The following is a 25,428-nucleotide window of genomic DNA, read 5'->3' on the forward strand; positions in this document are numbered from 1 at the left end:
TTTCCTCTCCAACGTCCCCGCCCTGGACCATAGCCGCAATACCCTCCGCCGCTCCTGTTTTCCGTTGAAATCGCTCCTCTCCGCTATGCTCCGCTCTCCGCATTCCTGGAGCCTAATCTGATCTGTTTAACCGACGCGGAGAGGACATGCTCTCGTTATTGCGTCCAATCAAGCATAGGCTAATAGGCAGCTACAGCTACCTATTATCGCATATCTATCCGCCAAGCTGTCAATCTGTGAATAGCTTTGCAACATGGTTTCGTGTAAGAGAAATACGGCCGAGGGATGGACTGCTTTGCCGCTAACGACGAGCCAACCACTTACGACCGCACTCTGACTCCCGACCAGCGCCTCGAGTTCATGGATTAGGGTGTCTAGGGCGCCAGGGTCTGAGTGGATGGCGCCGAATGGCTGGAAGATGCTGCTAATCCGTGCGACGCCGGCTGGAACGTTAAACCTTCCTCTGCAGGGATCAGCTCAACCTCTCAACTTGCGACACCAATCATGGCTTGTCATTTTCAAAGCCCAGCTAGTCCGATGTCGCGCCCACGTTGTCTCGTCTCTAGAAGCAGTTACTGAGGAGCCATGAGCCATGAGCATCAGCGTGCTTGTGAACCTGGGGCGGGACCTTTGACGTACAGATGCTGCGCGGGGGAGCTTGAGATGGGCCTGATTCGTCTATCAACCCCCATCCTGCACTACCTACACTGCACTTCAGTCCGAGTAGCTGGATGCTGGTGTTGCATCTGGATCCTCTGTGCGAGATTTGAGATGTGATTCCGTGCGTGTGCCACTACCTTAACCAGTGTCCCTACGTACATGCAAACGCCAGATTATCGCTACGTTCTACTCATTTGTTGTAATTTGGTGTGGTACGTGAAGTGACTATCATCTAGGCTATGATCTTCCACCTTGTCTTGCTTGTCTCTGCCTGTCAGTATGCCACGTCGACGCAAGCACTACAACGTTCGAAATAACTAGAGTCGTTTCCCTGTCCTGTTATTTGCCTCATTTACGGCCATTGCCGCTATGGAATATCCCTCTTGGACTCGCGTGAGAAGCAGGCCACACTGCATAGTGGAGTTGAATTTTGAAATTATGCCCTGGGATCTCGGGATGTTTCTGAGAGTCGCCGAGCGCATCTGAGAGTCAGCCGAGGACATGGACCCCCAACCTGAGCGTTTTGGTTCTCGGAGTCAGAGTCAGCGCCTTGGATCGTTGATGGGAGGCACTTACACGTGTGATGTTCATCGCCGTCACCCCATTATCTCACAGATTCACAGTCAAAAGATGGACAACATAAAATTGGGAGAGACGACCAATCAGAGTCTCCAAAGCCGAGTCGTTTCTTATCTCGAGCCAACCACCGTGTACTATCTCTCCAGGTGCACTAAAACGGAACAAGCTCGTGCCGTACACCCACACACACACGGCAGCCAAAGCGTGCCAAGGGTAGAAGATCGTCTAGCGCCGTCTTTAGTCGACGCCATCGCGCAGATGCACCTGTCTCACCATGCTTCGGGAGTCCCTGCGGGGACCCTGCCTGCGAGGTTAGGTTCTCTGAAGTGTTGCAGTTGCAGTGGGCTTGCATGAAAGACGTCACTGAGATGGGCAATTCGAACCGGTACAACACTGAGAGGCCAATGGTTCCAAGGGTTGTAAAAACATGTGGTCTGGGGAAAGACAGGCGACATCTGGGCAGTTTTGTACGGATCTCAAGTTACTGCTCCCTGATGCATGATGAGTACGGTCTTTGTCCTCCGTTAGACATGACAGCATATGTCTTTCACGAATACGTACGCACTCGACTCGTCTCGGCCGCATTACAGTCAAGACTCAAGAGGATCCAGTCCAATGCTACCAGATCTCGTTCGCGTTGGCCGTACTTCCTAGCGCGGGGAGCCACAATTGCTTATCTCTCGGCGTTGATACCGCATATAAAATATACTAAAACGGCGGCGGGCGAATGGATCCCGAAAGGAGCTCAAATCAAGAGTTGAGAGATTATAAATAAAAGCGAGTTGCTGGCTGGTTTGCCTTGAGCGGAGACTTCTTGTGGACCACAGCGAGTTCGGCGGTGCTAAACGGCATCTCATGTAACCTGTGCTTCTCTTATTGCTGCTGTTGCTGTAGTCTGCGCTGTTAGGCTGGGCTGTCTGCAGTAAGTGTAGTGCATCTCCATTACGGCCTTGCGGAGCCGTCAATCCGTAGACATTGCCTCATTCAGCCTATGGACCAGAGATGCCCAGAGTCCAACTTCCCGATCCCCGAAGACCCAGAGCAAAAACAAAAATCCTCATTCAATTCGAGGCCGACGGAGAGAGGCCGATGGTCTTTGCGGTCAAATTCCGGAGTTGCTATGGATGCTTTGCTGTGCTCACTGCTTGCTAGGGATAGGGAGCCTCCCACTCCTGATTCCGACTTCTTCCGATGTCCAACTCGAGTTTCGCTACAGGTAATTTACGAGCTACTTTACCTACAAAGGTATGGAACGAATTCTTTGCATGAAGCAAGGGTCTAGCGCTGTACGGTACAGGGCCGTAATGCAAGCGACGTTGCAGGAGTTTGTCGAGATACCATCCATCCAATGCTGAAGCAGAACAAGGCACAGCACACGGCAATCGATAATTTGGTTACCAAACAAAATGAATAAACCACCGACTCTCCCTGCAGCCTCATTGTTGATCGTATCAGAAAGTCTCCGAAAGGAAATCATAAGCTTGGCTCCAGGCGGTGAGTTCAGTTCAATTTCAGATCGACAGAGTTGCAGTCGCTCTTTGGGGGTTTCATTTCCCAGATCAGAGGCATGAGTCTAGAACAAGCAAGGTGTTGCCCTCTGCTGTAAACCGCTCATGTCAAGCCGACCCAGCCGCTGAAAAATATTCAGCCGTGTTTGAAGTAGTGTTTGGTCGACCGGAGATGCTTACAGCCAGCCAAACTCAAGTCTCATAATTCACATATCACTTTTTGATCAAGAACCCTGTCAAATCCTTCAACTCATTAACATTTTATGAAGCTTGTGATGTTGCATTGTTTCGACAACGGGTTCCCACCAATGGCGGCTATTAGGCGCTTCAGCGCGTTTATGGCGGGAAGTGCCCCGCCATTTCGTAAGAGGAAACTTAAGGTTGTCCTGGAAATGTGAAGTCAATACAACATCGATAGCTACACCTAACAGCTTGACGCGACCGCGTCTTGACCCGGCTGTCATGTTCACCACACTCCCAGACTTTACACCGCGAGACGTAAGGCTATTACGGATGTAATTAACTATAAATGCTAACAAACTTAGTCGCATTCTTTGTGGTATAGATCTTCCCGCAGTCCTTACACCCCACCTGGACCTCTCGACGACTTGAGCGGTGATACACATAACATTCAACATGGCGCAAACCAAGCTCGACAACGAACGAAGCTCATTGAGCGATCAGCTCTCGCTCGGCTGGCTGCGGATGAACAGTACATGCAGAGAAGACGACTGAACGTTCAGAATTATGGCAGCGGCTGGCTGAAACCCCCAGGTGTTCCTAAGACATTGCACCAGATGCGTGAGGAGAAGCGGGAGCAAGAAGAGCACCAAGAAGCAATGCGCCGAGAACAATTAGCTCAAGAACTAGCTGAAGCTGAAGCAGAGGGTATGCCTGGCGAGGGTACAATGGATGACGTTCAGCTTGACGGAGCTCAGGATCTAGACGATGAGATTCCTGATGCTGATGAAGAAGGCTATGCTTTTGGCGACGACGATGACGAAGAAGACGACGAGGAAGAGGATGAAGAAGATGGTGAGGAGACAGATGATGAAGCCCTGAGAGCAGAGCGCCAGAACGATCTCATGCAAGCACGTATGAGGATGGGCGACGACGCTTTTCGCGAGGCCCTCGTCCGCGGTGAGCCGGATGCTAATGACATGTACGGCGACACGGAAGGACTCGAAGAAGAAGAGGATAACGGCCATCTTCTAGACGAGGAAGACTTCGCTCAAGACGATGACCTTGGCATGGACATGGACGCCGATCTTGACGAAGATATCCCCGAGGCTGAGAGCGGCGGCTACGAGCACACCGACTCTGAAGCCGAAATCTCCAGTAGTGAACAAGAGCCATCCAACGACGACGAGGATGATGATGAAGACGATGTCGACGTTAGTTTCGCACCTCGCTCTGCAACCCTCCCTCGTCCTATGTCGCCTACCTTCCAGGGCCGTTCCAGCATGGCACATCCACGCGCCAGCATGGATCTAAGTAACCTTCTCTCGCAAGACGGCAGCAGTTTTATGCAGAGCAGTCCCGCTGGACGACGAGCCCGTCACGGCTAGCACTTTACGACTAATGCGACACGACCAACAGATAGACAAGTTCAGGCAGCAGTGTTATATACCCATTCATTGTTCATTATCAAAGCAGAATTGAAATTGAGCGCTTCCCGTCTTTCGATATGTAAGTGAAAGATGGGTTGCTAGCCACAGGCTTGCCCAGAAGTGTGATTACAACCTTTGTAGAGGGCAACTTGATCGTTGCGTGATGTGATGCTTCTCCCGTGTCTGCCAAGATCACCGATTATCATGCATTATTGTGAATTGCAAAACGCCCATCCAAACGCCATTCCAAAATGCACATCGTACAGCTCTTTTTCTTTTTCTCAGTCAATCCATGTCTCTCCATGCTCTTAAGTCGGTGAGTCGAGTCGTGTCGTGTGAAGACCTCGAGATCAAAATAGCCAAACGTAGATGAAAAGCATCATCACGGCGGCAAAGAAGATAAGCCAGACCTTCCAGCCAACACCAGTTCGCTGAGCCATGACAAGCATGCGGTTCATAGTACCACGAAGTCGCAGGCGTGTCGAGTCGAAACTATCGTTCATCTTCTCCGCCAGCGCCGAGGACTCACGGATCTCGTCTCCAATCGCAACCGTCATCTATCACCCAACTGTCAGCTCCTCCACTAGCAACAACCCTTGGAAAGGAGTAAAACTCACGTCCTTCAACACCTTGACCTTGCCAAGAATACCCTCCACCTGCGCATCGTTTTGGCTCTCAAGCTCATTGAGCACCGCATCGCTATACTGGCCCCTTTTATTCGGCGTCGCAGAGCGGAACGAACCAGGTCTCGATGCATCGAAACCTCCCTGTCCAAGGGGGGAAGGCGAGGGGGCTCCGTATCCGCCGTAGCCGTATCCTCGGTTTGGGCTTGCGCTGACGGGTCTTCGAGATGCTGCGTCGCCGGTGTAGCCCTCGAAGAGAGCGCTGCGAGAGTCGCGCTGATGGAGCGATGATGCACCGAATCTATGATGCGCTGTCAATTTTTGGTCTCGAATCGATTGTTGGGGTTCTGATGATGCGGTTTGCCACCATCTGCTAAGGAGTGTCATACCGTTGCGCCATGACTATTCTGTCGAGACCAGATAGCCGGGGAGACAAAACCGAGAAGGGGTCTGTGTATGAAGGAGATGAAGATTTAAAAAATTATCGAGGGGTTCGCGAATCTTGGGTCCTCCCCCCTACGATACCCTGGTTGTTTTTCTTAGGTGTTCTCTTAGCTGATGACAGCGGTCTGGCTCATTGGATTGGGGAGGACGGAGGATACGTACCGATGGGCTGCCCAATCCCGTGTCATGGTCTGGAGCTCGATGTTGAATTTCGACTTGAGGACAAGTCACGATTAAATTGATTTGTTGTTGAGATAGGCACTTAATTACGTATACAATGACGAGTATGATGATTTCACATTGGATGGTAGGCACAAGTGAGTCAAACATGGCACATGAGCTTGGAGCAGGCAGAGCTTCAGCACAGCTATAATTCCTCAAATAAGCGCATGACAAGCATCACAATATCGATCTTGCATTCAGTTTTTGACTGCATTAATGTCATTTCGTATTGCTCTTAGACGCATGCAACTGTACGCGTACAGTACATATGCAAAGCAGTTGAATGCTAAAGATGGCTGATGCTATCCACGACTCTGTGCCGCCTAGATCCCCAAGCCCAGAGACTGGGTAAACAGGTATAATCATCCACGCCCGCGCCCTTTTATTTTTGCTCAGTTCCAAAATTCATAACATCGTACTGTCCCCTCAGTAAAATATCCGTCAGATGAGGTCATAACGTGCATTTAGTCAGACATCTTGGTGTCCTCGTTGGGAGGCTGGAAGTCCTCATCGTCTTCCTCATCCTCGTCGTCGGCAGGGTGTTGCTCGGCGGCCTTGGCGAAGTCAATTTGGGCACCTCGAGTACGGCGGCCCTCGACAATGTTGCTGGGGTCAATCTCTTCCAAGCCATCTTCCTCATCTGCGCGCGTGGGTTAGCTTGATTCACGGTCTAAGTGCTGCAGGCGCGTGTAATTACCAGCTTCGGGGACCTAATAAAAACAATGTTAGCAATTGTCGAGAAGCAAGTATCGGAGGGTGGAAGCACATACCTCCTCATCATCATCATCGCTATCATCCTCGTCATCCTCATCCATAGCAGTGTCCTCAGTCATCTGCTCAGCAGGAGCCTTTCCCTTTCCCTTCTCCTCGGCAAAGGTAGCGCCCTGGGCCTGGGAAGGATCCTGGGGAAGAGTAGCGTTGTTGTCGGCCATCGTTGCGGTGGTATTACTTTTATGAAAAATCAAGGAGTGAAAAGTGCGATGTTGTTTGGCAGCGGTGTGAATGCAAAAAGAGGTGAACGAAGTGGATGTATGCAAAGGTTGAAATGCGGCGCGAGATGCGGGTGCTGAGCTGCAAGTGCGACCCAGATCTTGTTCCCTTAATATCCATGGCAACCAGTGGAGGATGAGCTGATGGATCTAGCCCGATATAGAATAGTAACTCTAATTATGCCAAGTCTCTCACGTGATCCGCTGGGGAACATATCAATCATCAATACTGGCTTCAAGGTTGATGGGCAAGGGGAGGCAAGAAAACTTAGGACCTCTTTTCTATATGATGAAAAGACTTAGGTAAGTTTAGTATATCTTTGTAAGCCTTTAGATCAGTTTATTATAGCATCCTAATTTATATTAGAAGTTTTCTGACTCATTGATAGATGAGAGTGTCCTTAAGAGCTCGTTCCCATGCCTCTATAACACGAGGCTGGATGTACATCTTCTAAGTGCTCTGCCATATCATAGACGCGTCTCTCTTGCGGTAGAAGAAGCCTGCTGCGATGCCTTTTTGTCCATTCTATAATGCAAACGACTGCAGCTTCGGCATACTAAGGGCAACCTCGCTAGCCGTGCATAGAAGTTCACTGATCTTATCGTTGCTCGAATAGGGAGCAAGCAAGGCGGAAGTCAGACTTATCGATTCTAAGTGCTGCCATGCACAACCTTTCTGGTAGGCCTTGAAGAAGTCCCAGGCATCGATCATGTATGGGACATGAAGCCGTGTAAGTCCGAAACTTCCGCGTGCGAGTGCTGCGGCAACTCCAGGATCTGCCATGAGACAAATATGATCGGGGGGGTATGGCCGGCCAGCACCATAGGCAAATGCGACGTTGCAGTCTTCGAAAAAAAAAGTAAGTCCTTGAGCTTCGGTGGTAATCCAGTACCGAAAGAAGATACAAACTCTATTAGACGCCAGCTAAATGGCGATAATACAGCTGCAGCACCTTCGCCGTAAGTTTCGTAGCCTTTTGTCCTTGACCAACTCTGCTTACCATGAGGTATGGGATGGTAGTTCCCCCAATGAAGGCGTGATGGTTCCCATACGAAACTCTCAAGTTGAGGAAGCTTCGCCAGCAATGCCTTCAGTGTCCAGGGGCGAAATTGACGGCGGGATTGACGGCGCAGGATGAACTGCTTGACCGCAGGCACCTCCGGGACTACCAGTTGCCGGAATGTCGTGTTCAACATTGCAAACAATCTTCCTAAGGTAGATATCCCCAGTACTCTGGTTCTTCAGGGCTGAAGTTGCTACGCAACCTTGATAGCCCTCGTGGCATAAACGAGTTGACATAATCGATTTCTTGGTTTTCATTCCCACCAAAGTGAGGTGCGAATACCAATAATGTGAGTCGCTTGGAGGCTGAATAGTGAATTCCAAGGCCAAAGAATACTCCTCGTTGAAGCCGCTCATGATGGGGAAGAGCTTTGAAATGGTGTCCCTGACAGCTGTGTGGTTTATCTTCTTGGTTTCATAACGCTCGTCTTCCAAGCCAAGCTGCTATCCATACGCCGGAAGTTCGATGTGTTGCCAAACATGCTGAATTAGTTCTCTGTGACGTCCACGCATGAGAAATTCGAACTTTTGGAAGGACGTTGAGTTTGACGCAACTCTTTTCCAATACGTTTTGTACATGAATAGCTCATCCTTGCACAAAGGGGTGTTTGGGAGAGTAGCACCTTGGTCTTTCTTACCTGACAATTTTACAATGCTATCATGAAATGATCACTGCTTGTAAAGGAATGAGGAGACCCATAGATATGGTTGGGCTTGACACTCTTTACACGGAAAACGAACCCCGTTTCTGGATCATGCTCAACCTCATGGCCAAGATGATCACTTTCCTGGAGGCACAGACACACGCGCAACTCAGGACCCAAATGCCTGAGTCGCCAATAATATAAGTCACGATGGTTTAAGGAATACGATTGGCATAAAATGGTTGATTAGAGTCGTTAGTTTGCACATGTAAGTCTATTTCTCGTTTCCACCAGCCATCGACATGACAACCACGATAGCAATAAGCCACCAATACCTATTCAAATGTTAGCATTTAACTCTCTCATTTCGATTCAACAATACTCACTTTTGCAAAAGAGACTTGGGTTCCTCCTCAGCTGCCTTTCTACCATTTGGTGACAGCACAACCGGCTTGTTCAACTCAGGCTGAGCCCCCTTCTTCTCCGCGATAACAACAGCCTTGGGTCCAAAATCTCTTGTCTGGCCAGCATCGACTCTCACTCCCTTAAGCGCCACACTGCGCACATCGCCGCTCTCATCTACAGAGAGTAATATCGTAGGCGCGTAACCGCGGTCAAAGTTCTCCGTTGAGGCAGCAGTTGTACCAGCAATCCAGCGCGAAGACTTGGGGTCGTAGATGCCAACGCGGACGAGGGATGCAGTCTCGGGCAGCTCAGGGGCCTCGTAGGAGACGATCTCGGTGGAGACGAGTGAGGCGGCGTCGTAGGCGACTTCAGCTAAGATTTGAGGTTTCGAGGGTGAGGATAGAATAGGTTGGACATAAACTTGAGCAGTGCGCTGCTCAGCTGCAACGAGTACAGCGGCGCAGATGGTTGATAGGAAGGTTGTGATCCTCATTGCGAGCAGTGGGCTATGATTCGACTTTGATTGGTGATGTAGTTGATGGATGGCGAGTATGGCAGCTCTGGAGCTTGGAAACGACACATGGGTACCTAGTTTCAGTATGAGGCGGTAGATTGTCGGCTAATTGATTTTCAATAAACAACGGGCATCTACACTAAGGTAATCGATATAAGGCAAAACAGGCAAAGTTCTGATCGGTTCGATCAGGAAGTTTTTAATCATGAAATGCAGATTGCAGTGAATGCTCATAGTTGAGTCTTAACGCTCTTATACAAAAAGTTTAACATAATACAAGCCTTGCATTGCCTTCCCATCCGTGTACCGTTTCAATATAATCGGAATAAAACCGCCCTTATCCCCAACGCCTGTAAATGCAGTGCTATGCAGAGTCAACTCTTTTCCTCTCGTCATGGCTCCGTTAATGACGAGTTTCCTGGCCGCGCAGCCAGCTTGGGAGGGTAGTCCTAGAAATGGGAGGGATTGTTGGCCTCAATGCCAAATAAAGAACCAATTGGTGTCAAGTCTAATTGTCCAAAGGTTCATTCTCTCCATCTTCGGCGTCATCATCCTCATCTTCGTCTTCGTCGTCTGAACCATCCGATTCTAAAACATAGCCAGGGGTTCGTTCCACTAGACCCTTGTAATATGCCACAAGGACTTCAGGGTTTGGAACAATTTTCCAATCGACTCGGTAGAGAAATTCCAACTCTAGTAATTTGAGTTCTGCTACCCGAACGCCACCAACCCTAGCATAAGTGGTGTTGTTCCAGAAAGAGTCTGATAACCCTTTGGCAGCGACTGTAGCTGCAGTGATTAAAAATCGATGCACAGTCAACGTATTGATGGTGAATTCTTGGTACATGGCGCATAGCCGATCAATATAGTAAACCATGGCCAGGAGAAGCGGCGGTGTTAGGGTCGCATGTCTAGCCAAACGGTGGAGGTAATCTCGAACCGAAATTCCAGGTGCGGTTCTGTATCATGTTAGCTAAATCCATTTAATCCGAATGAGCAGAGCCGCAATCTACCTTGAGTGAAAGCGTGTCAATCCGCCATTCGAAATTCGGATGGCGTCATTCGTAGCGATCAACTCTGCCAACATATGCGCAACCAACTCTACCATATCCTCTATAGCACAGAGCTCATAACGATCTGGTAATACTTTTGGTGGCGGCGTAGCAGGTTTTGCACGTTTACTCGTCTGTGGTGAAGAGTTCGTAGCAGCAACGGCATCTGGGTTGGTCGGAGTGGGAGAGCTTCGACGTTTAGTTGGTGACACCCCGCTTAGTGCTTGGCCTTGCTGCACAGTCTGATCCTGAGAAGGGCGTGAGGGGGCAGGTGATTGTGCAGGATGCGCAGAAGCTTTTTGAGAAATTGATGACGGCGGTCGTTGGACTTCGGGTGAGCCATGTATACCAGAGTCATTCGCGACATACTGTCTCGGACGCTGTATTGGAGAAGACTTCATAGCGTCGGCGGACGATGGAGTGTCGGAGCGGGTAGAAGGCCGTCGCCGGAGAGCTGGCGAAGGCTTTGAGGAGTGCTGAGGGGACGACGTCGCATATCGAAAAGCGTTAGGCGAGGCATTGGCGGAGGCGGACAAGGCTGGAGACGTCTTCAGCATGATTTGCGGCGCATCGTCGAGCTGTCGGTTCGTCGGGACGGTTGAAGGATCGAGGGGTTTTGGTGCAGTTGAATTAGTAGTGTGCGATTGGCTTAGTTTGGGTTGCGTTGCGTTTTTGGTAGGGCTGAAAGGATGCGATGTTGAATGTCGGTAAAGCAAGACAAGGGTCTTTCAAGATTGAAAAATGGCAACGAAGAAGTTGAAGTTGGAGGTTGAACTCAATACGGTAGATAAGTCAGGTATGGGGTTAGTGGAATCGCGAATTAGATCATGGCGTTTGATCGATTCCATCCATGTGGGCGCGACACTGGCGCAATCTGCAGTGTCAGGAACTGCGCTATGGACAAGAACGCTCACCGAAGGATACCAAGCTAGAGAGTTAGCAGAGATCCTAAAGTGGCCTGGGCTGTTCAAGGTGGTATGGATGGTATGGTATGGCACGGTAACTAGAGGGTGGTATGGTATTTGAGAGAGTGGCTGCTGTTTGTCAGATACGACACGCGCACAAAGAGTTTGGGATGACGAAGGTGGGCTAGCAAGCCTAGCATTGGTAGGTGAAAGTGAGGTGAGTGGGTAATAAATCAACCGGACAAGCCCGGGGCCGGGGGGTCCACAGGTCAAGATATGGGTAGCGGATGTTACAGCACGTAGACTTTTCTAAGCAACTGTACAACTTTGCTCTGGATGGAGACCGGACCGCGCTCTCACTCTCTCAGGTCGGCTGCCCTGCAGAATTTCTCTCCAGTGGAGGCCTGGTTGTTAGTCACTGGCTCAACGGCCTAGCTGGCTCATCTGCTCACTGGACGAGGCCTTGGCAGACCTTGGCAGAATGACTCGGGTCGGATGGCAAACTGAACAGCAAATCTTTCAATTAGGTCCAGGCCCGAGATGGGTGAATCTTTTCTCAAAGCTTGATGATTCCCCCTCTCCAGGGGTCTCAAGCGAGAGAAGAGGCCTGAACCAACGCCAGCCACTAATTGGGTGATTGGTTAGATAGAATTTGCATGTATCTCTTGACCACGGTGAATCCTTCGTGGTGTAACAATGGCGTCAGTGTGTGTTTGAGTAAACCGGATCCAGCTACTCTGTAAAGGCAAGTATCATGACTGTAGGCAGAGTGCTCTTGTGATTGATCATTGACCTCTTCTCAAAGCAATATCAAGTTCCGGAACTGTGCACTCAGCCATGGCATGGCATGATCAGCACAATAGCAACACACGGCACATAATGAGGATATACCGCTAAAGCACTAGACCACTAGTTAGACACCTTAAAGGTCCCTGCTTAGACAAAGGAGGTTTACGTTACCCCAGATGCCACCTCATTCCCCAGAAAGAGTCTCGTACAGCCTGGTCCTGTATTTCGACGTTCGTGAGCCACTCAAACCACAACGTGGACGGAACGACAAGCTGTCAGAGGTTGGAGCATATCACCATAACCCAGATCATCGCTCAAATGCCGCGTGCGGATCATTCCAAAATTGGAGCTCGGTGAAGGATAGATTGAGTGTGCGGAGACGTTGCGATATCGTTGCTATGAAACAGTCGGTCTAAGATGTTAACGCGGCTAGCTGAGATGAAAGAGGAAGGTTTTATAGTGTCGTCTCCGAGGCGCCTCCGTTGTGGGTTTGATACCTGTCATAAAATTAACAGAAATTGATTGAGTCATTACGAACACGGTCGACTATCAAGACACTTCTTTTATGATGAGGCAATATGGAAGATAAACCTATATTCGCGCATGGCATCTCGTAAATGTCATTTCGTTTCTTATTCAATTCGACTCGATGCTGAATTGAATTTATTGGTATGTGAAACTATGATCCAGGCGATCAGAGGTCCTCATAGTGCATCGCCAGTATTGATGCCTTTCGAATCCACCAAGGAAAGGCCTTGCTAAAGTTCTCGATAACGATAGCTCCATGGCTATCTATTATTCATTCTGCGGTTCAAACAGTGGTTGTGAAACCAGCGGCTATCATGCCAAAGTGGTAATTGATGTGGTACAAATGGATGAGAACATCGCCCTTTAAACTCTGTAGTCAGAAAAGATCGCATTTGAGCTCGAAATATTTTACTTCTTTGAGGCTCTTATTTAATTAACGGTTACAGTTCACTTCACTGCATAAACATCAGTATGGTAAAGGTAATTGACTGCTCAAGCCCCCCCAAGCTAAGTCTTGATCAGGTCAAATTGTCCCACGTTTCTCAAGCAGTAAAATAGACAGAAACCGAGCTCCACGTTTCTTAAAAATGCAATCCAGTTACACAAAGCCTTATAAACTCGGCTGAAACCTATGAGTTTAAAGGAAAAACCAAATCAGGCAAGCTAGAAGAGGACTCATGATAGCTTCAACATCATGTCTTATACCAGGCTCAACATCAAGTGGCTCACGACCAGCTCTGTGGCTGCTCAAGCCACAGTGCTATTCGATCAATTTCTTTATCACTGCGATAAGATAGAAGCACGTGCCATCTTTCGGAGTCCGCTTTGCTTGACGTGATCTACGACACCATGTTTCCCCGGACTGGCTTTGATAGCAACTCGCATGTTCCTTAACGGTTGACGATTTGAATTTCAGCAGCCTCGAAACCCAATTTCCTCACTTATCGTATCGTCATCGACCAACCTTAATCACTTGTTCCCCGATTCTTCTCTTCTCAAACAAGTCCCAGGAGTTATTATCGCATGTTGTTTCATTGGATGTGAAGGCGTCAACATCACTCAGTGTCCTCGATTTCTAGGTTCCCCCATTGAATAGCAGCCACAGCTACGTAATTCCGTCCAGCTACATATAAAATCCCTTTTCGACGCCGTTCTTTTGCGACTCCGAATTCCTCAGCCGATCTCGTTTTAATACAAAGACCCGTCATCATGGCTCGAGCGCAAAGCCACCCGATTCTGGCTCAGTTGCGAAACGCTAGAACATTGCCCGAGCAAACTGACGCCTTACGAGCTCTCAAGAATGAAATTATCGGCCATGTACAAAGAAAAGAGCAATGGATTGGCTTGGGTGTTCTTGAACCAATTGTCAGAACATTGGCCTCGGCCAGGTCACCAGCGAAGCCAAATGGGAAGGACTCTCGATATCCTTTACTACAGAGGCCGTTATCGGAAGATGAGAATGTGAGGTTACAGGCGCTTCAACTGGTGGCGAGCTTTGCGAACGGTATGCTCTCAACAAACTGCTCGACATCGCCTGGTTATAGTTACTGATGGACATGATTAGGAGGACCTGCTTTCCTTGCGCCCCTCCATGCGGCACGCGCAATTCCCTCCCTCATGGCCAACGTATCGCCGTTCACCAACGCACCGCAACTCGTCGTCGCGGCCCTCAAGGCATTGACTGACATAGCTGATGCTTCTACCCTGGCGGCGCCATCTTCGCCCATCGATGTCGAATCTCTAGCGGATACCGTGTTCTCTGTCCAATATCTCGATTCGTTTGGGGCAATGCTTTCTATCACTTCTACGAATATCCTCCTACAATCTCAAGTTTCGCTCGCAGCAGGCTTGATATCTCGACTTTGCCGTGAAGAGCGCCATCAACAAGCTTTGGCAACATCCGGAGTATTAGATGCGTTAGCGACCCGTTTAGCAAGCGTTGCGGTCCTTCGTGGAGAGGTTGTTCCAGGAGCTGACGCTTCGGCAAAGAACGATGGGCTCTTTGAAGCTTTCCCCGAGCCGGCACCCCAAACATTAAGATTGGATTCGATACTTGAGGCTATCGGTGCTATTCTGGGAGATTCAAAATATCGGGCAAATAGACTGGCAAACTCTCCTTCTATTCTTGCTGTCTTCCCACCGATCAAATTTGAGCCTGCAGGAAACCCAGACATCGAGCAAACAGGCCCTAACAGCACGCGTCAGCATCCAGTGACTGCGATGGAGTATATGCTTCCGATCAACTTACCCCGAAACCAATCTACATCCCCCTACGGCTCCGTACCACCAGGTGGCTCTTCAGATTCGCAATCATCTAGCCGATCTTCTCTGAGCAAGTTCAGCTCGTCTGCTATATGGGATTCGCCTCGATTTCAAACCACGGGCTCGAGTCCTGAAGATACAGAGGAGATTGAGAGCCCCTTTATTCCCTGGCTGGTCCGGCTCGTGAGGCGCTCAGGTGAATATGAGCGCCTCCTTGCCTCTGCTATTCTTGCTGCACTTATCAAAGGTGGAGTAGCAAGCAAAGGGTTGAGAGAAGCGAGCCTGGGACTTCTCGTGGTACCCCTTCTCATCCGCATGATAGCTAAAAACGACAAAGACGTCTCGGATGTGAATGAGGTCGACAATACGGTCAAACGCACTATTTTGGAGCGCGCACCAGTGGTTTTGGCACGCATGATTACAGACAGCGAGTACCTCCAGAAGGCAGCCTACGAATGTGAAGCCGTGCCTGTGTTGAGTCGGCTTCTCAAGCACGCCTACACTCCTGTAAAGGAAGGTACGCGGCCGCATTACTGGTCGCCTCATGCAGATGTCGATATGGAGGTTGAGAACAACTCCCCAGTGGCTCAACTTGGTCAGGAAGGTCAGAATGAGCTCCTGGTTCACCGACTCAAAGTGCGTGAAAGCACATTGAAGGCCATCGCAGCTCTCGCAGGGGGTAAAGAAGACTACAGAAAGGCATTTGTGGCTGAAGATGTGGTTTCCTACGTTGTCGAGTCCCTTTCAGAGTATCCTAGAAGACCGCAGAGTGCAAAGGAGCGAGGCTCAGAAAAGCCAAGCGCTGAGACTACTAGAAAGGGAGAAACGGCAGGATATGGTGCCAACCCTGCTTCCGTGATCGTTGCCGGATGCCATGTTGTTCGAATGCTTTCGAGATCAGTCAGCATTCTACGAACATCCTTGGTTGACCACGGAGTTGCTCTGCCCGTCTTCCGCTTCATGAAACATCCGGACGTCAATGTTCAAATCGCTGCTACTGCGGCTATCTGCAACCTGGTCCTGGAGGTCAGCCCAGTGAGAGAGGTATGTTTGAGAAACCATTTTAGTGCGAGTACGGAAACTAATTGTCACAGCTTCTTGCCGAGAATGGCGTTGTGACTGTTCTTTGCGAGCACGCCCACTCACAGAACCCGGCTCTTCGCTTGAACGGATTGTGGGCACTCAAACACTTTGTAGATGCCGTTGGACCCGACCTGAAGAAAGCATGCCTTGCAGAGCTTGGATCTCACTGGCTACAGCAGTTGGTTTGCGAAGATACGGAAGACATGGCCTTGCAGCTGGCGAAGGAACGGGAAGCGTCGGGACTGGATATGGACGACGATGTGGATATGCAACCATCAGACGAGCCCCATCGGTGGATTTACGGATCAAACGGAATGCTTCGAGAACTCAACGCCGCCGACTCTTCAAGGCTGAGACAAGTTGAAGACAAGCTCGCAGTGGTGCGAGAATCCGAATTAAACCCGGTCCGGAGAGCACGGAATGACGATGTAGCGATCCAGGAACAAGGGCTGGACATGATTCGGAACCTGATTGGAAGGCCTCGAAGTGGTCTGTCACCAGAGACAACGAATGAGACAACGGAGATGATCGACTTTTTGCTGCATGAATTCGGAAGCGAACGGCTATTCGAGATACTATCATCCAAACTGCGACCCAAGGTGCATCGACCTTTCTCCCGTCGAGTAACGAGTGGCCGAGAGCCCAGGATGTTCCACCCACAGAGCAAGATCATTGTGGCCGTTATATACATCCTAACGCATATCGCGGCGAGCATCTCACGACATCAGCAGATGATCATCGCGCAAACAGATCTTTTGAAACTTCTGGCGCAGCAGGCCAGCAGCAAAGATCGAGAAGTCCGGGTAGCGCTATGTCACTTCATCATCAACCTCACTTATAAGGATGACGATGGTGAGGCTCAAGCTTGTGCTATCAGGGCGCACGAGTTACGAAAGCTTGGATTCTACTCCAAAATGGAGGCTCTTACAAAGCAAGATGGGGATTTGGATGTGCGGGAGCGAGCAAAAACAGCAGCGTATCAGATAGAGCAGGCGGGATATTGAGGTGTGTCTTAGGGCAAGGTAATGGCGGAGAAAACATGGTGGTGTCGGAAGGCGTTGATTGGAATGGTGTGTTGTATACTAGACCACAAAGGCCATTGATGTAACCTATATTATGCTTCTTCTTGACTTAGCGTGGTTGAATAATGATATTTGATGGGGGGGATTGCGGTAAGCTTGCAGTCGCAGTCACAATTTCCGTCGCATAGAGTCACGTTTCCTCGGGTGATATCATGGAATTAACGGCAGACGCTGTATCTGCCGGGGCTAAGAAGCTAAGAGGAGCAAAGGTGTATTGCTCGTGACTGATATGCTACAAGGGTGTCTGAATGGCCTGGATCAAGTTCATGACGGAGGGTTGCCATGCAATGAAACGTGGAATGACACGGTGGAGGGAGAATGACGGTGGTTCATGAAGAGTATCAGTACATTATCACCACAAGAGAAACATCATCATTGAGAAGGAGGAATCTCGATACCCAAGAGCCTAGATATGCGAATACGTAGTAGATGTTGGGCGCGTGATGTGTTGCAAGAATAAGGTAGATGTTGAAATAACCTTGTGTAGACATGCAGTCACTTTGACGTCAATTAATCAACCCTGTCTGTGTAAATGCTCCGGCCTCAAGCGTGACCTCTCCTTCTTGTGAGTCTTCTTTTGGATTCTGCAGGGTCGAGGCCACGGCATGGAAAGGGATCGACTGTAGGGTTTAGTATATGGAAACACATGACAACTCGGAAGCGACGGGATTAAACGACTTGACATGATAGTGGCATGACATGATGTTTTTCTGGTGTTTGTCACTGTTACCTCGTTGTTGTTGGTGACGATGATTCACTGAGAATGATACTGAGAATCTAACTGACAAAAGTAAATCTTTCCATCAGATTCATGATTCAATATTGAATTAATCGCCAAGTTAAACTCATCGAGAGGTGAAAAGCTTGGCTGACAGTTCGAGCGTGTCATATTGAGCATCGCCAAGGATGTTTACATACCCCAGCAGAGCCTCGTCCATCCATGCACATGTAAGTACCCGATACGCAACGAGATTCTTTCACGTCATTCCCCAAGAGAAAAAAAGAAGAAGTGCAACGCTCTGAGGGTTGCTTTGCTTCTTCCCACTGGCCAATGGGATTGAACGGGTGATGCAAACTTGACCAGGTGGAATTAATGATTCCTCAGATTGGGTGAAATGTGGTGAGGCATCGATGATGTTCACTGGGTGATTAGATCTTGGGTGTCTTCTATATAAGAGTGTGTCTCCTCTCGCTTTGGGATTTCGCTTTTCGTTCTTCACTGGAGATATAAAAGCATACAAGTTCCCGATCAATTGTACAAGAGTTTGCCAAAAAGTTATAAGGCTTCATTGTCGGTTGTACTCAATATGCCTGCTGTCATCTTTGCTCGAAACGATGCTCTCGACGTCAATCCCCAATCGGGTGACGCTCGTCTCTCTGATGCTGGTTCAGACTGGCTCTGGGCTGTAACAGCTATCTACATCGTCAGCTTCGTATGTCTCTCCTATTCTTACATCACCGCATGGCACTAACATACATCAGCTCGCCTACTTTGCTCTCAGCTTCAAGCCTCGCAACAATGAGAGAATCTTCCACTACCTCTTCACAATTGCCCTCTTCGTCGGGGCAATCGCTTACTTCTCCATCGCCTCTGGAATTGCCTACTCTGTTATTCCCACACAGCGTAACCTCGGCCGTGCTCTTTCATATCAGATCTACTTTGCCAAGTATATCAACTGGGTTGTTGCGTTCCCTATTATTATTCTGGCTTTGGGACTCATGAGTGGTGTGAGCTGGGCTACCATCCTGTTTAACATCTTCCTCGCCTGGATCTGGTAAGTCATTTCTCACTGTCGTGAACGCATTGGTAGTTTGATACTAACAACAGCAGGATCATCTCATACCTTTGCTCCGCATACACCACAACCTCGTACAAATGGGGATTCTTCGGTTTCGGCACATTCGCCTATCTCATGCTTGCCTTCCAGACTCTCCATCCCGGCCGAACATCCGCTGCTCGTCTGGGCCTATCTCGGGACTATCTCATGCTCGCAGGCTGGGTGAACCTCCTCTGGATGCTGTACCCCATCGCCTATGGTATCTCTGATGGCGGTAACGTGGTTGGTGTCACTGGAAGCTTCATCTTCTTTGGTATCCTCGACGTCCTTTTGATTCCTGGACTCGCCTTTGCCTTCATGTTCTTGTCCAAGCGTTGGGACTACGGTGCGCTCAACCTGCACTTTACGCAGTATGGTCGTGTCAATGCTGGCAACGGTGTCTTCCCTGAGAAGCGAGCCCCTGTTGCTCCTGCGGCTGAACAACCTGTTCCCGCCACTGCTACGGCTGCTGTCTAAGACGTGTAAACCATGTCTGAACTGACTGAGAACACCAGCATCTGCTTGTTGGCCGCAATGATGAGTGCGTTTATGAATAACGTGACTATGAGGACACTCGTTTAGAATATGGTTATGGGAGGAAATAATGGTGAAGACATTGTGGAGATATCATTCGAGTCGGATTGTTTTTGAGATACCCTCGTTGAACGGGAGTTGGATACCCTTTGGTTGCTGATGTTGTTGGCATAACTTAATAACTAATCACCATTAATATCGTCATTCTCTCATACTCGTACTGACAATTGGAAGTCATCATCTGAAGAGATTATCTATAGAGTTTCTATTACAGAAATAGACAACCAAACAAAGACACTCATTACTATCACAATTCAAGCTATCATAATCACTATAGAAGGCGTTCCATGTACTAGTTCTCATCAATAGCGACATTCATCAATCGTGATCCTTCGATTTGGGAACTACCCTAAACCAACCAAATCAACACAACGAGGTGAGCACATGTCTCCGGAACTTCCAATGCAGCCAAAGCATATTCCCCTTTACACCTTCAATAAAACCAAGTCTAGTCTATCCCTGCCAAGCGGGATCAACGTCACTTTCTATCCCCACGACAAGCCACTTCGCTCTTTCGCGCTCTCGCGGTTGCCAAGCAACTATTTCTTCAACCACTACTATACGGTATACAGCACATCAATCAACCGGCACTAACCTGGACAGCAACTACAATAGACGCCATTTATTTACTGCATCTCTATTAGCTTTAAAGCTTCATGCCTAGCGTTTTCGTTACATCGTTCTTATGTTGTGGCTTGCGCAAGGGACGAGATAGTCACGCAGCTCTGAGACATACATACGCCCCGGGAAAAAGGAAACTGGTATGCCAGCTCCACGTGGGCAGGGAGTACTAAGTCTAACTGCCAGGGATTTGCCAGGGATTGAAGATGGAGGCTGTGACTACTGTGAGATTCTGGAGAGACGGGTGAGCCCGGAGGCTTTGGACTTGGAATTAGACGTCATTGCTTTGAATTAGAAGAGGTTGGCATCTACCGCGCAAGAAGCTGCTAAAGAACACTAAAGGCTTTCACAGAAGGAAAGCAAACCCGTTGATTGCCATGGAAGTGACAGTTACCATGTATACCTCAGTATCACCTGTCAAGCTAGAAGTCTCCCAGCAAGTCGACGGATACTCACTCACTGTGCCATCTCTCATCAGCCCATTCTTTCGTACCACGGTGCAACATGCGATGCCTGTCAAACTACGAGTCCCCCATAGCCCGCCGACGTGGAACAGCGAGACTAGACATGACTCTGCAGAGCGTCAGAGTTGACGTGATAGTTTGCGGGTTGGTGCATGTTTGCTGATCTACACGACCTTGTCTAACAACTGAAGGCTTCTTCAACATATCAATGCTAGATGCAGCGGATAGCACTCCGGATATGTGAGCATTGGATTGTGTATTCGTGTGAGGAGATGCACTGTGGCTGTTTCAGCCGAGTTGTTGACTTTGTTAGACTGGCTTGGCTATAATAAGCAAAACCAGTATCTCATCCTCGACACTTGTCGAGACATCGATGTAACTGAAAGGCTTGTAGACAGAACCACTCACTCAACAAGAATACCGAAAAAGAAAAGGCGCCACCGGCTCAATTGACTTCGTGGCATGTGCAGGGCAGTCAATCAAACCGGAGGATATGTCCGGTGTACTGCAAGTGGCGTCCAATATCATCGAAGCCAAAACTTCTCACATAGAAGACCGGCCTGTGAGCTGGTAATGCCAACGGCCGCAGATGCCCAACAGCGGGGAAACGCTGCCTCCCCCTCTGGCTCCCTTACGCAAGAAACTCGATAAGAGACATTGGACCAAGACAGGTTTACCGTGATACGAGAAGCTGGTGTTCCCAAGAAGAGGGGTAAATCAGAGTCCAGGCTGTGAGACAGAAACTGGATTGTGGCTTGCCATGGGTTACCATAGACGAGAGCGAGCAAAAAAGCAAAGGTCATGTTTGGAATCTGCAAGTTGGTGATTGAGCCTTGGCTTTGGGCTTAAGTGACAAAGAAGATAGAAGGGAAAGTATCTGATCGAGAGGTAAGCCCGCGTCGTATCGTGCCGCGCCATGCTGAGACGACGACCAACAAGATCGGCAGTGCAGGGAGAGAAGGGATAGCCTACTGAAGCTTAGTATGTAGCTAAGCCTCGACATCTGGAGCCGAGCCTTGTGCGGGTATCGTCAACGGTGTGAGTTGTGATATGATCAGTCCCGACTGAAGGGAGGATTTGAGTTGAAACGGCTTGTCTCAGGAGCATATTTTCCTCAGAGCCTATTTTTCAAGATACAGGCCTTTTGACTGGGAGATGGGGGAAATGGTCTGATGTCTCAAAGTTAATATTATTGGAATTCCCTGCGGGAATGGTCTGGAGGCTTGCGTCCGCTTGGCGGATAAACGCGTGGAAATTCAGTAGAGATTTGCAACTCAAAAAGCAAAGACAATGACGTCCCGGGCTTCCAGCCTGATGCAGTGTCCTGTTCATTCTGTGATCAAGGTATTTGAGAGGGCTGGGGTAGATGACTGTGTTGGTGGCGTACGACAGATCAAGACAAACAATTTCAGTGGATGAGACTTGGGGGTCCTGGGAGGAGCTGAGCGTTGCGGGCGTTGTAGACATGGTGGTAAGTGTAAGTACACAGTAAGAAAGGCCGTAATTCATCATTATTTGCTGAGAATAAACACTTTCATATGAAAGTGTAAGTGATGTGTGGTGTTGTTGGTGATGATGGACAATTAATCACAATCAACCTTGCAAGGCTGTATTCGTCCCGTCCGGCCCGTTCCCCGCTGACAAGGTAAATCGAGAAGAGATCCCCCTTCTGCAAGACGTTAGCTGTTACCTAGTTTTGGTTAATGCAGGGAGGGAATCGAGAGCGTGGCAATTTAACGGCACAGAGGGACATGATCTGATCTGGTTTGTCTGGACCTGGCATGTCCAATACCGGATGAAACCTCTCCCGAGAGATATAATCCCAGAAACGAAACCAACACTGAACATGAAAAATCCTGGAACCAACAGAACCTTTTTACGCACGGTGAATTTCTGGAGGAGACCGGAATGCAGGAAAATGGTACCCGCAGCGCCGTGGCCAGGGAGTTGGGTTTCTTTGTTCTGATAGACTTCGTGATGGAGCGAATGCCGCGATCCAGTTGGTCAGCGCATTGTGGCTACCTGCGAATGTCTGATGTTTTTGAAAGCTAGGCAGTTTCGAATAAAGTACCGAGATGAGTTGACATGACTTGTGAGATGTCAAGGATGGTAGGCAACATGACTCTGCCGGAGCCCATGTCCGGGCAATGCGACCCTCGAGGTTGTATTAAACGATCAAGTATCCATAACTGAACATGGATGGGTTGCGTGAACCGAGGAATAATCGACTGAAACAACCAGTCCTAGTTGGCGGTTAACAACGTGTATTTGGAGTACGTATTCCATTGCCGCTGACAGTTGATGCTCGGCACAAGAGAAAGTGGTGTGGTGCACAGCATTTGAAGGGCTACAACTGGCAGCCAATCTTGAAACATGGATGCACGAGGTCGTATTCCAGAGATGCTGGACCAAGCATTTGGATTGTCGAGTTGGGCATACACATAGTACAGTTGGCCACTGACAGTCAAAGACAGAGGATGCGTGGCTGGAGATTAGTCGTGGGTATCCCTGGCATAACCCACGTTAGTGTGTTGCTGTTGCATCAGTTGCATCAGTTGCATCAGCGTATGTGCATATGTGCATATGCATTGCACAAACAAACATTTTCAACGCAAGTTGCCTGCCTTTGCGGAAGAGTTATATCTGAAACCAGCCAGAGATATAGAGCTGATGGCTGGCAGTCTTTACTCTGGACCAGTGTTTAATGGATATTGTTCTGGCGGTGTTAGTGCTCGACACAGTATGTAAGGGAGATGAGCAGCACGGTACGGGACGGCAAGATTCAAGTGAGGAAAGAGGAGACAAGCCGTAACCCTCGAGACGCAAATGGTCTAGCGTCGTGAGATCCATGAGGGTTCCCGCGCACCGGGTCCTGCATCCCGCATGTATAGCCTGGCGCTAAAGCAAGAGAGCGGAGAAGGTTGAGGCACTATGCCTAGAAAAGCAAACGTTGATCAAGGTTGGTGGATGTGTTTTTCCTTGAGATGACGTGAGGAGATGGAGAATAAAGATGAACAACCCCGAATCTAGAGGTTGACAACAACGGCAGTGACATGTCAAATAAGCGAGATGATATTTAAAGAGCAATGATAGGAATCGGAATCACAGAGGATGCTCTGCTGGGAAAGTGTAAAAAGGTCTCGAAGACGAAGAGCAAATGTTGAACTATTGCGCCCGCCGCATCGTATAATGAGACATGGCACACGTTGAAATTGATATGTATGTACTTATCACATCTCGGTTCCCGTCTGTCCGAAGCTTCCTTTGCATAAAGGAAAGGGTAGCACGGTAACATACAGCATCGGGATCAAGATATGCATACACTCTTGACAATGATTTGCAACATGGTTTTATGCCGTGAACTTTCTTTTTTTCTTTTCCTGTCATTCATCTTGCTCCTCGTCAAATATCGTATCCTTTCAGAAATGGTCCGCTTGTTGGGCTGGGATCTGGCTCCTTTAGCGTGGGATGGTGGGAGTGGGATAGCCAGTCACATCTATCCTTGGCGATGCCACTGATTGCTTCTGCTTCGCTTGCACCGTCGAATGCAAATGCAACTGCAACTGCAACTGTGATAGGCCGAGGCTGCAAAACCAATCCCAGACGAATGTGCTGTTGTCGCCCGGAGCACTTCACCTTTACGGGCACGTATTCCCGTTGCCGAACCCGGGCTGCAACGCTACAGTTGCACTTTTGCTCTGCCAAATCTGAAGTACCAGAAGCAGGCAAAGCAAGTGAAAAAGAGATTTGCAGTAGAACAAAAATGCTCCGACCCGAAATCTCACATCACATCATGCCCCTTTCCAAGCCGCAAGTAAATTGTAACTGTAACCGTCGTTGTCGTATTCTGTGCCTGCCAGGGAATTCAAGGCTGGCACTGTACAGACGCCACTGATGAGATTGATCGTCTCAGCTGAGTCTACCCAGAATAAGGTCCCCGGGAGCCCGTACTAAAGTCTACAAAGCCACGAGCCTTGGGCGCCCTTGAACTCTAACGAATCTGTAAACACAGGAGATCACCAGTGACAGGTTGAGAATTCCAGAAGAAAACAGTCAAATTGTGAATGTTGAAGTTAATTTTTGACTGGATCTCGGAACCTGGGTCTTCCATCCAAGCCTCCCGTCTTGTCTTTTCCCCTCCAAGGTTGCATTCAACCAACAACAGCTTCTTATTGGGCCGATCCCAAGTCCCGTCTCCTTGGCCATGGACGAACACCCCCCAACAATGGGACCCCGAGACCAAAGATCCCAGGCGATCAGCCGGTTCCTCTTGGCCAGTCTCAGTGGCCTACAGGGCGTTTTGAGAGCGTCCGTGGGCGGTTCGAGTCAGCTGTAGCCACCTGAGCCAGGCTCCTGGGCCGGGGAATTAAGCCACCATCCTCACTATTCAAACTCATTCATTATTATCCCTGTTCTTGTCTGTGCCCACGGAGGTTCAAGGGACCCTTCCATCAGACATCACACACACACCTCGAATGGATCTCCCATCATCATCATCTTTTCGCTCTGTCGCGTTCTGTCAAGTGCCCGAATGCTTAGTCTAACCTTAACTATCACCCTGCCCTATTCAGAAACAACTCCGCCATTTTCTGGTCCTGTCTGCCTCTAGTGATTAATCTAGTTTTACTTTTATCAGCGACGACGTATTTACCCGCGGAGCCGCGGGCTTTTAGCATAACAAGATCACGCACTGTACTCGCTTGCATCCAATCTACCAATCCATCCATTCTCTTGTCCAAATCTGCATGCACTGACTGCACTGGACCGACGGGAATAGTGCTTGTACAGCATCTACGTACCTTACCTCGCCTGCTTGCTGCTGTTCTGGCCTATTCAGCTTGTCTCTTTAGCTCCACTCAGCCAACTTTGGACGTTCTCTGCTGGCTGGGGCTGGGCCTTGCTTCCATTGCATCCTTCCAGTTTAAAGTCCCCTGCTCAGGCTTGTTCGTTAGTGTCTTTTAGCGACATAC

The 25,428-nt window shown here is 49.1% G+C and overlaps 7 protein-coding genes across 7 annotated transcripts; 3 read left to right on the forward strand and 4 right to left on the reverse strand.

The window, feature by feature from the left end:
* Nucleotides 1–3,105: 3,105 nt before the first annotated feature.
* On the forward strand, nt 3,106–4,354 carry FOBCDRAFT_256100 (Apc15p protein-domain-containing protein). The gene is made up of 2 exons (XM_059611178.1): nt 3,106–3,245; nt 3,293–4,354. The coding sequence occupies exons 1-2, from the start codon at nt 3,210–3,212 to the stop codon at nt 4,313–4,315; spliced, it is 1,059 nt and encodes a 352-aa protein (XP_059463928.1). The 5' UTR covers nt 3,106–3,209; the 3' UTR covers nt 4,316–4,354.
* FOBCDRAFT_256101 (uncharacterized protein) lies at nt 4,355–5,581 on the reverse strand. Its single transcript, XM_031194365.2, has 3 exons — nt 5,370–5,581; nt 4,975–5,281; nt 4,355–4,914 (listed from the first exon to the last, which is right to left on the reverse strand). Exons 1-3 carry the CDS (start codon nt 5,378–5,380, stop codon nt 4,708–4,710), a joined length of 525 nt encoding a protein of 174 aa, XP_031029103.1. The 5' UTR covers nt 5,381–5,581; the 3' UTR covers nt 4,355–4,707.
* A 529-nt stretch (nt 5,582–6,110) lies between these two features.
* FOBCDRAFT_267876 (histone chaperone domain CHZ-domain-containing protein) lies at nt 6,111–6,578 on the reverse strand (the record flags this gene model as incomplete). The annotated part of the gene is made up of 3 exons (XM_031194366.2): nt 6,111–6,286; nt 6,344–6,356; nt 6,417–6,578. 3 exons carry the CDS (start codon nt 6,576–6,578, stop codon nt 6,111–6,113), a joined length of 351 nt encoding a protein of 116 aa, XP_031029104.1.
* Nucleotides 6,579–8,570: 1,992 nt separating this feature from the next.
* On the reverse strand, nt 8,571–9,295 carry FOBCDRAFT_314590 (uncharacterized protein). Its single transcript, XM_031194368.3, has 2 exons — nt 8,729–9,295; nt 8,571–8,677 (listed from the first exon to the last, which is right to left on the reverse strand). Exons 1-2 carry the CDS (start codon nt 9,238–9,240, stop codon nt 8,617–8,619), a joined length of 573 nt encoding a protein of 190 aa, XP_031029106.2. The 5' UTR covers nt 9,241–9,295; the 3' UTR covers nt 8,571–8,616.
* Nucleotides 9,296–9,466: 171 nt separating this feature from the next.
* On the reverse strand, nt 9,467–11,330 carry FOBCDRAFT_7940 (cyclin-domain-containing protein). Its single transcript, XM_031194369.3, has 2 exons — nt 10,275–11,330; nt 9,467–10,220 (listed from the first exon to the last, which is right to left on the reverse strand). Exons 1-2 carry the CDS (start codon nt 10,868–10,870, stop codon nt 9,770–9,772), a joined length of 1,047 nt encoding a protein of 348 aa, XP_031029107.2. The 5' UTR covers nt 10,871–11,330; the 3' UTR covers nt 9,467–9,769.
* Nucleotides 11,331–13,406: 2,076 nt separating this feature from the next.
* Nucleotides 13,407–17,043, forward strand: FOBCDRAFT_7949 (armadillo-type protein). Its single transcript, XM_031194373.3, has 3 exons — nt 13,407–14,039; nt 14,100–15,841; nt 15,892–17,043. The coding sequence occupies exons 1-3, from the start codon at nt 13,745–13,747 to the stop codon at nt 16,882–16,884; spliced, it is 3,030 nt and encodes a 1,009-aa protein (XP_031029111.2). The 5' UTR covers nt 13,407–13,744; the 3' UTR covers nt 16,885–17,043.
* Nucleotides 17,044–18,269: 1,226 nt separating this feature from the next.
* On the forward strand, nt 18,270–19,256 carry FOBCDRAFT_235835 (uncharacterized protein; the record flags this gene model as incomplete). Its single annotated transcript, XM_031194376.2, has 3 exons — nt 18,270–18,395; nt 18,445–18,737; nt 18,794–19,256. The coding sequence occupies 3 exons, from the start codon at nt 18,270–18,272 to the stop codon at nt 19,254–19,256; spliced, it is 882 nt and encodes a 293-aa protein (XP_031029114.1).
* Nucleotides 19,257–25,428: the final 6,172 nt, after the last annotated feature.

The sequence above is a fragment of the Fusarium oxysporum genome, chromosome I, assembly GCF_013085055.1.
Source record: "Fusarium oxysporum Fo47 chromosome I, complete sequence".
NCBI classification, from domain to species: domain Eukaryota; kingdom Fungi; phylum Ascomycota; class Sordariomycetes; order Hypocreales; family Nectriaceae; genus Fusarium; species Fusarium oxysporum.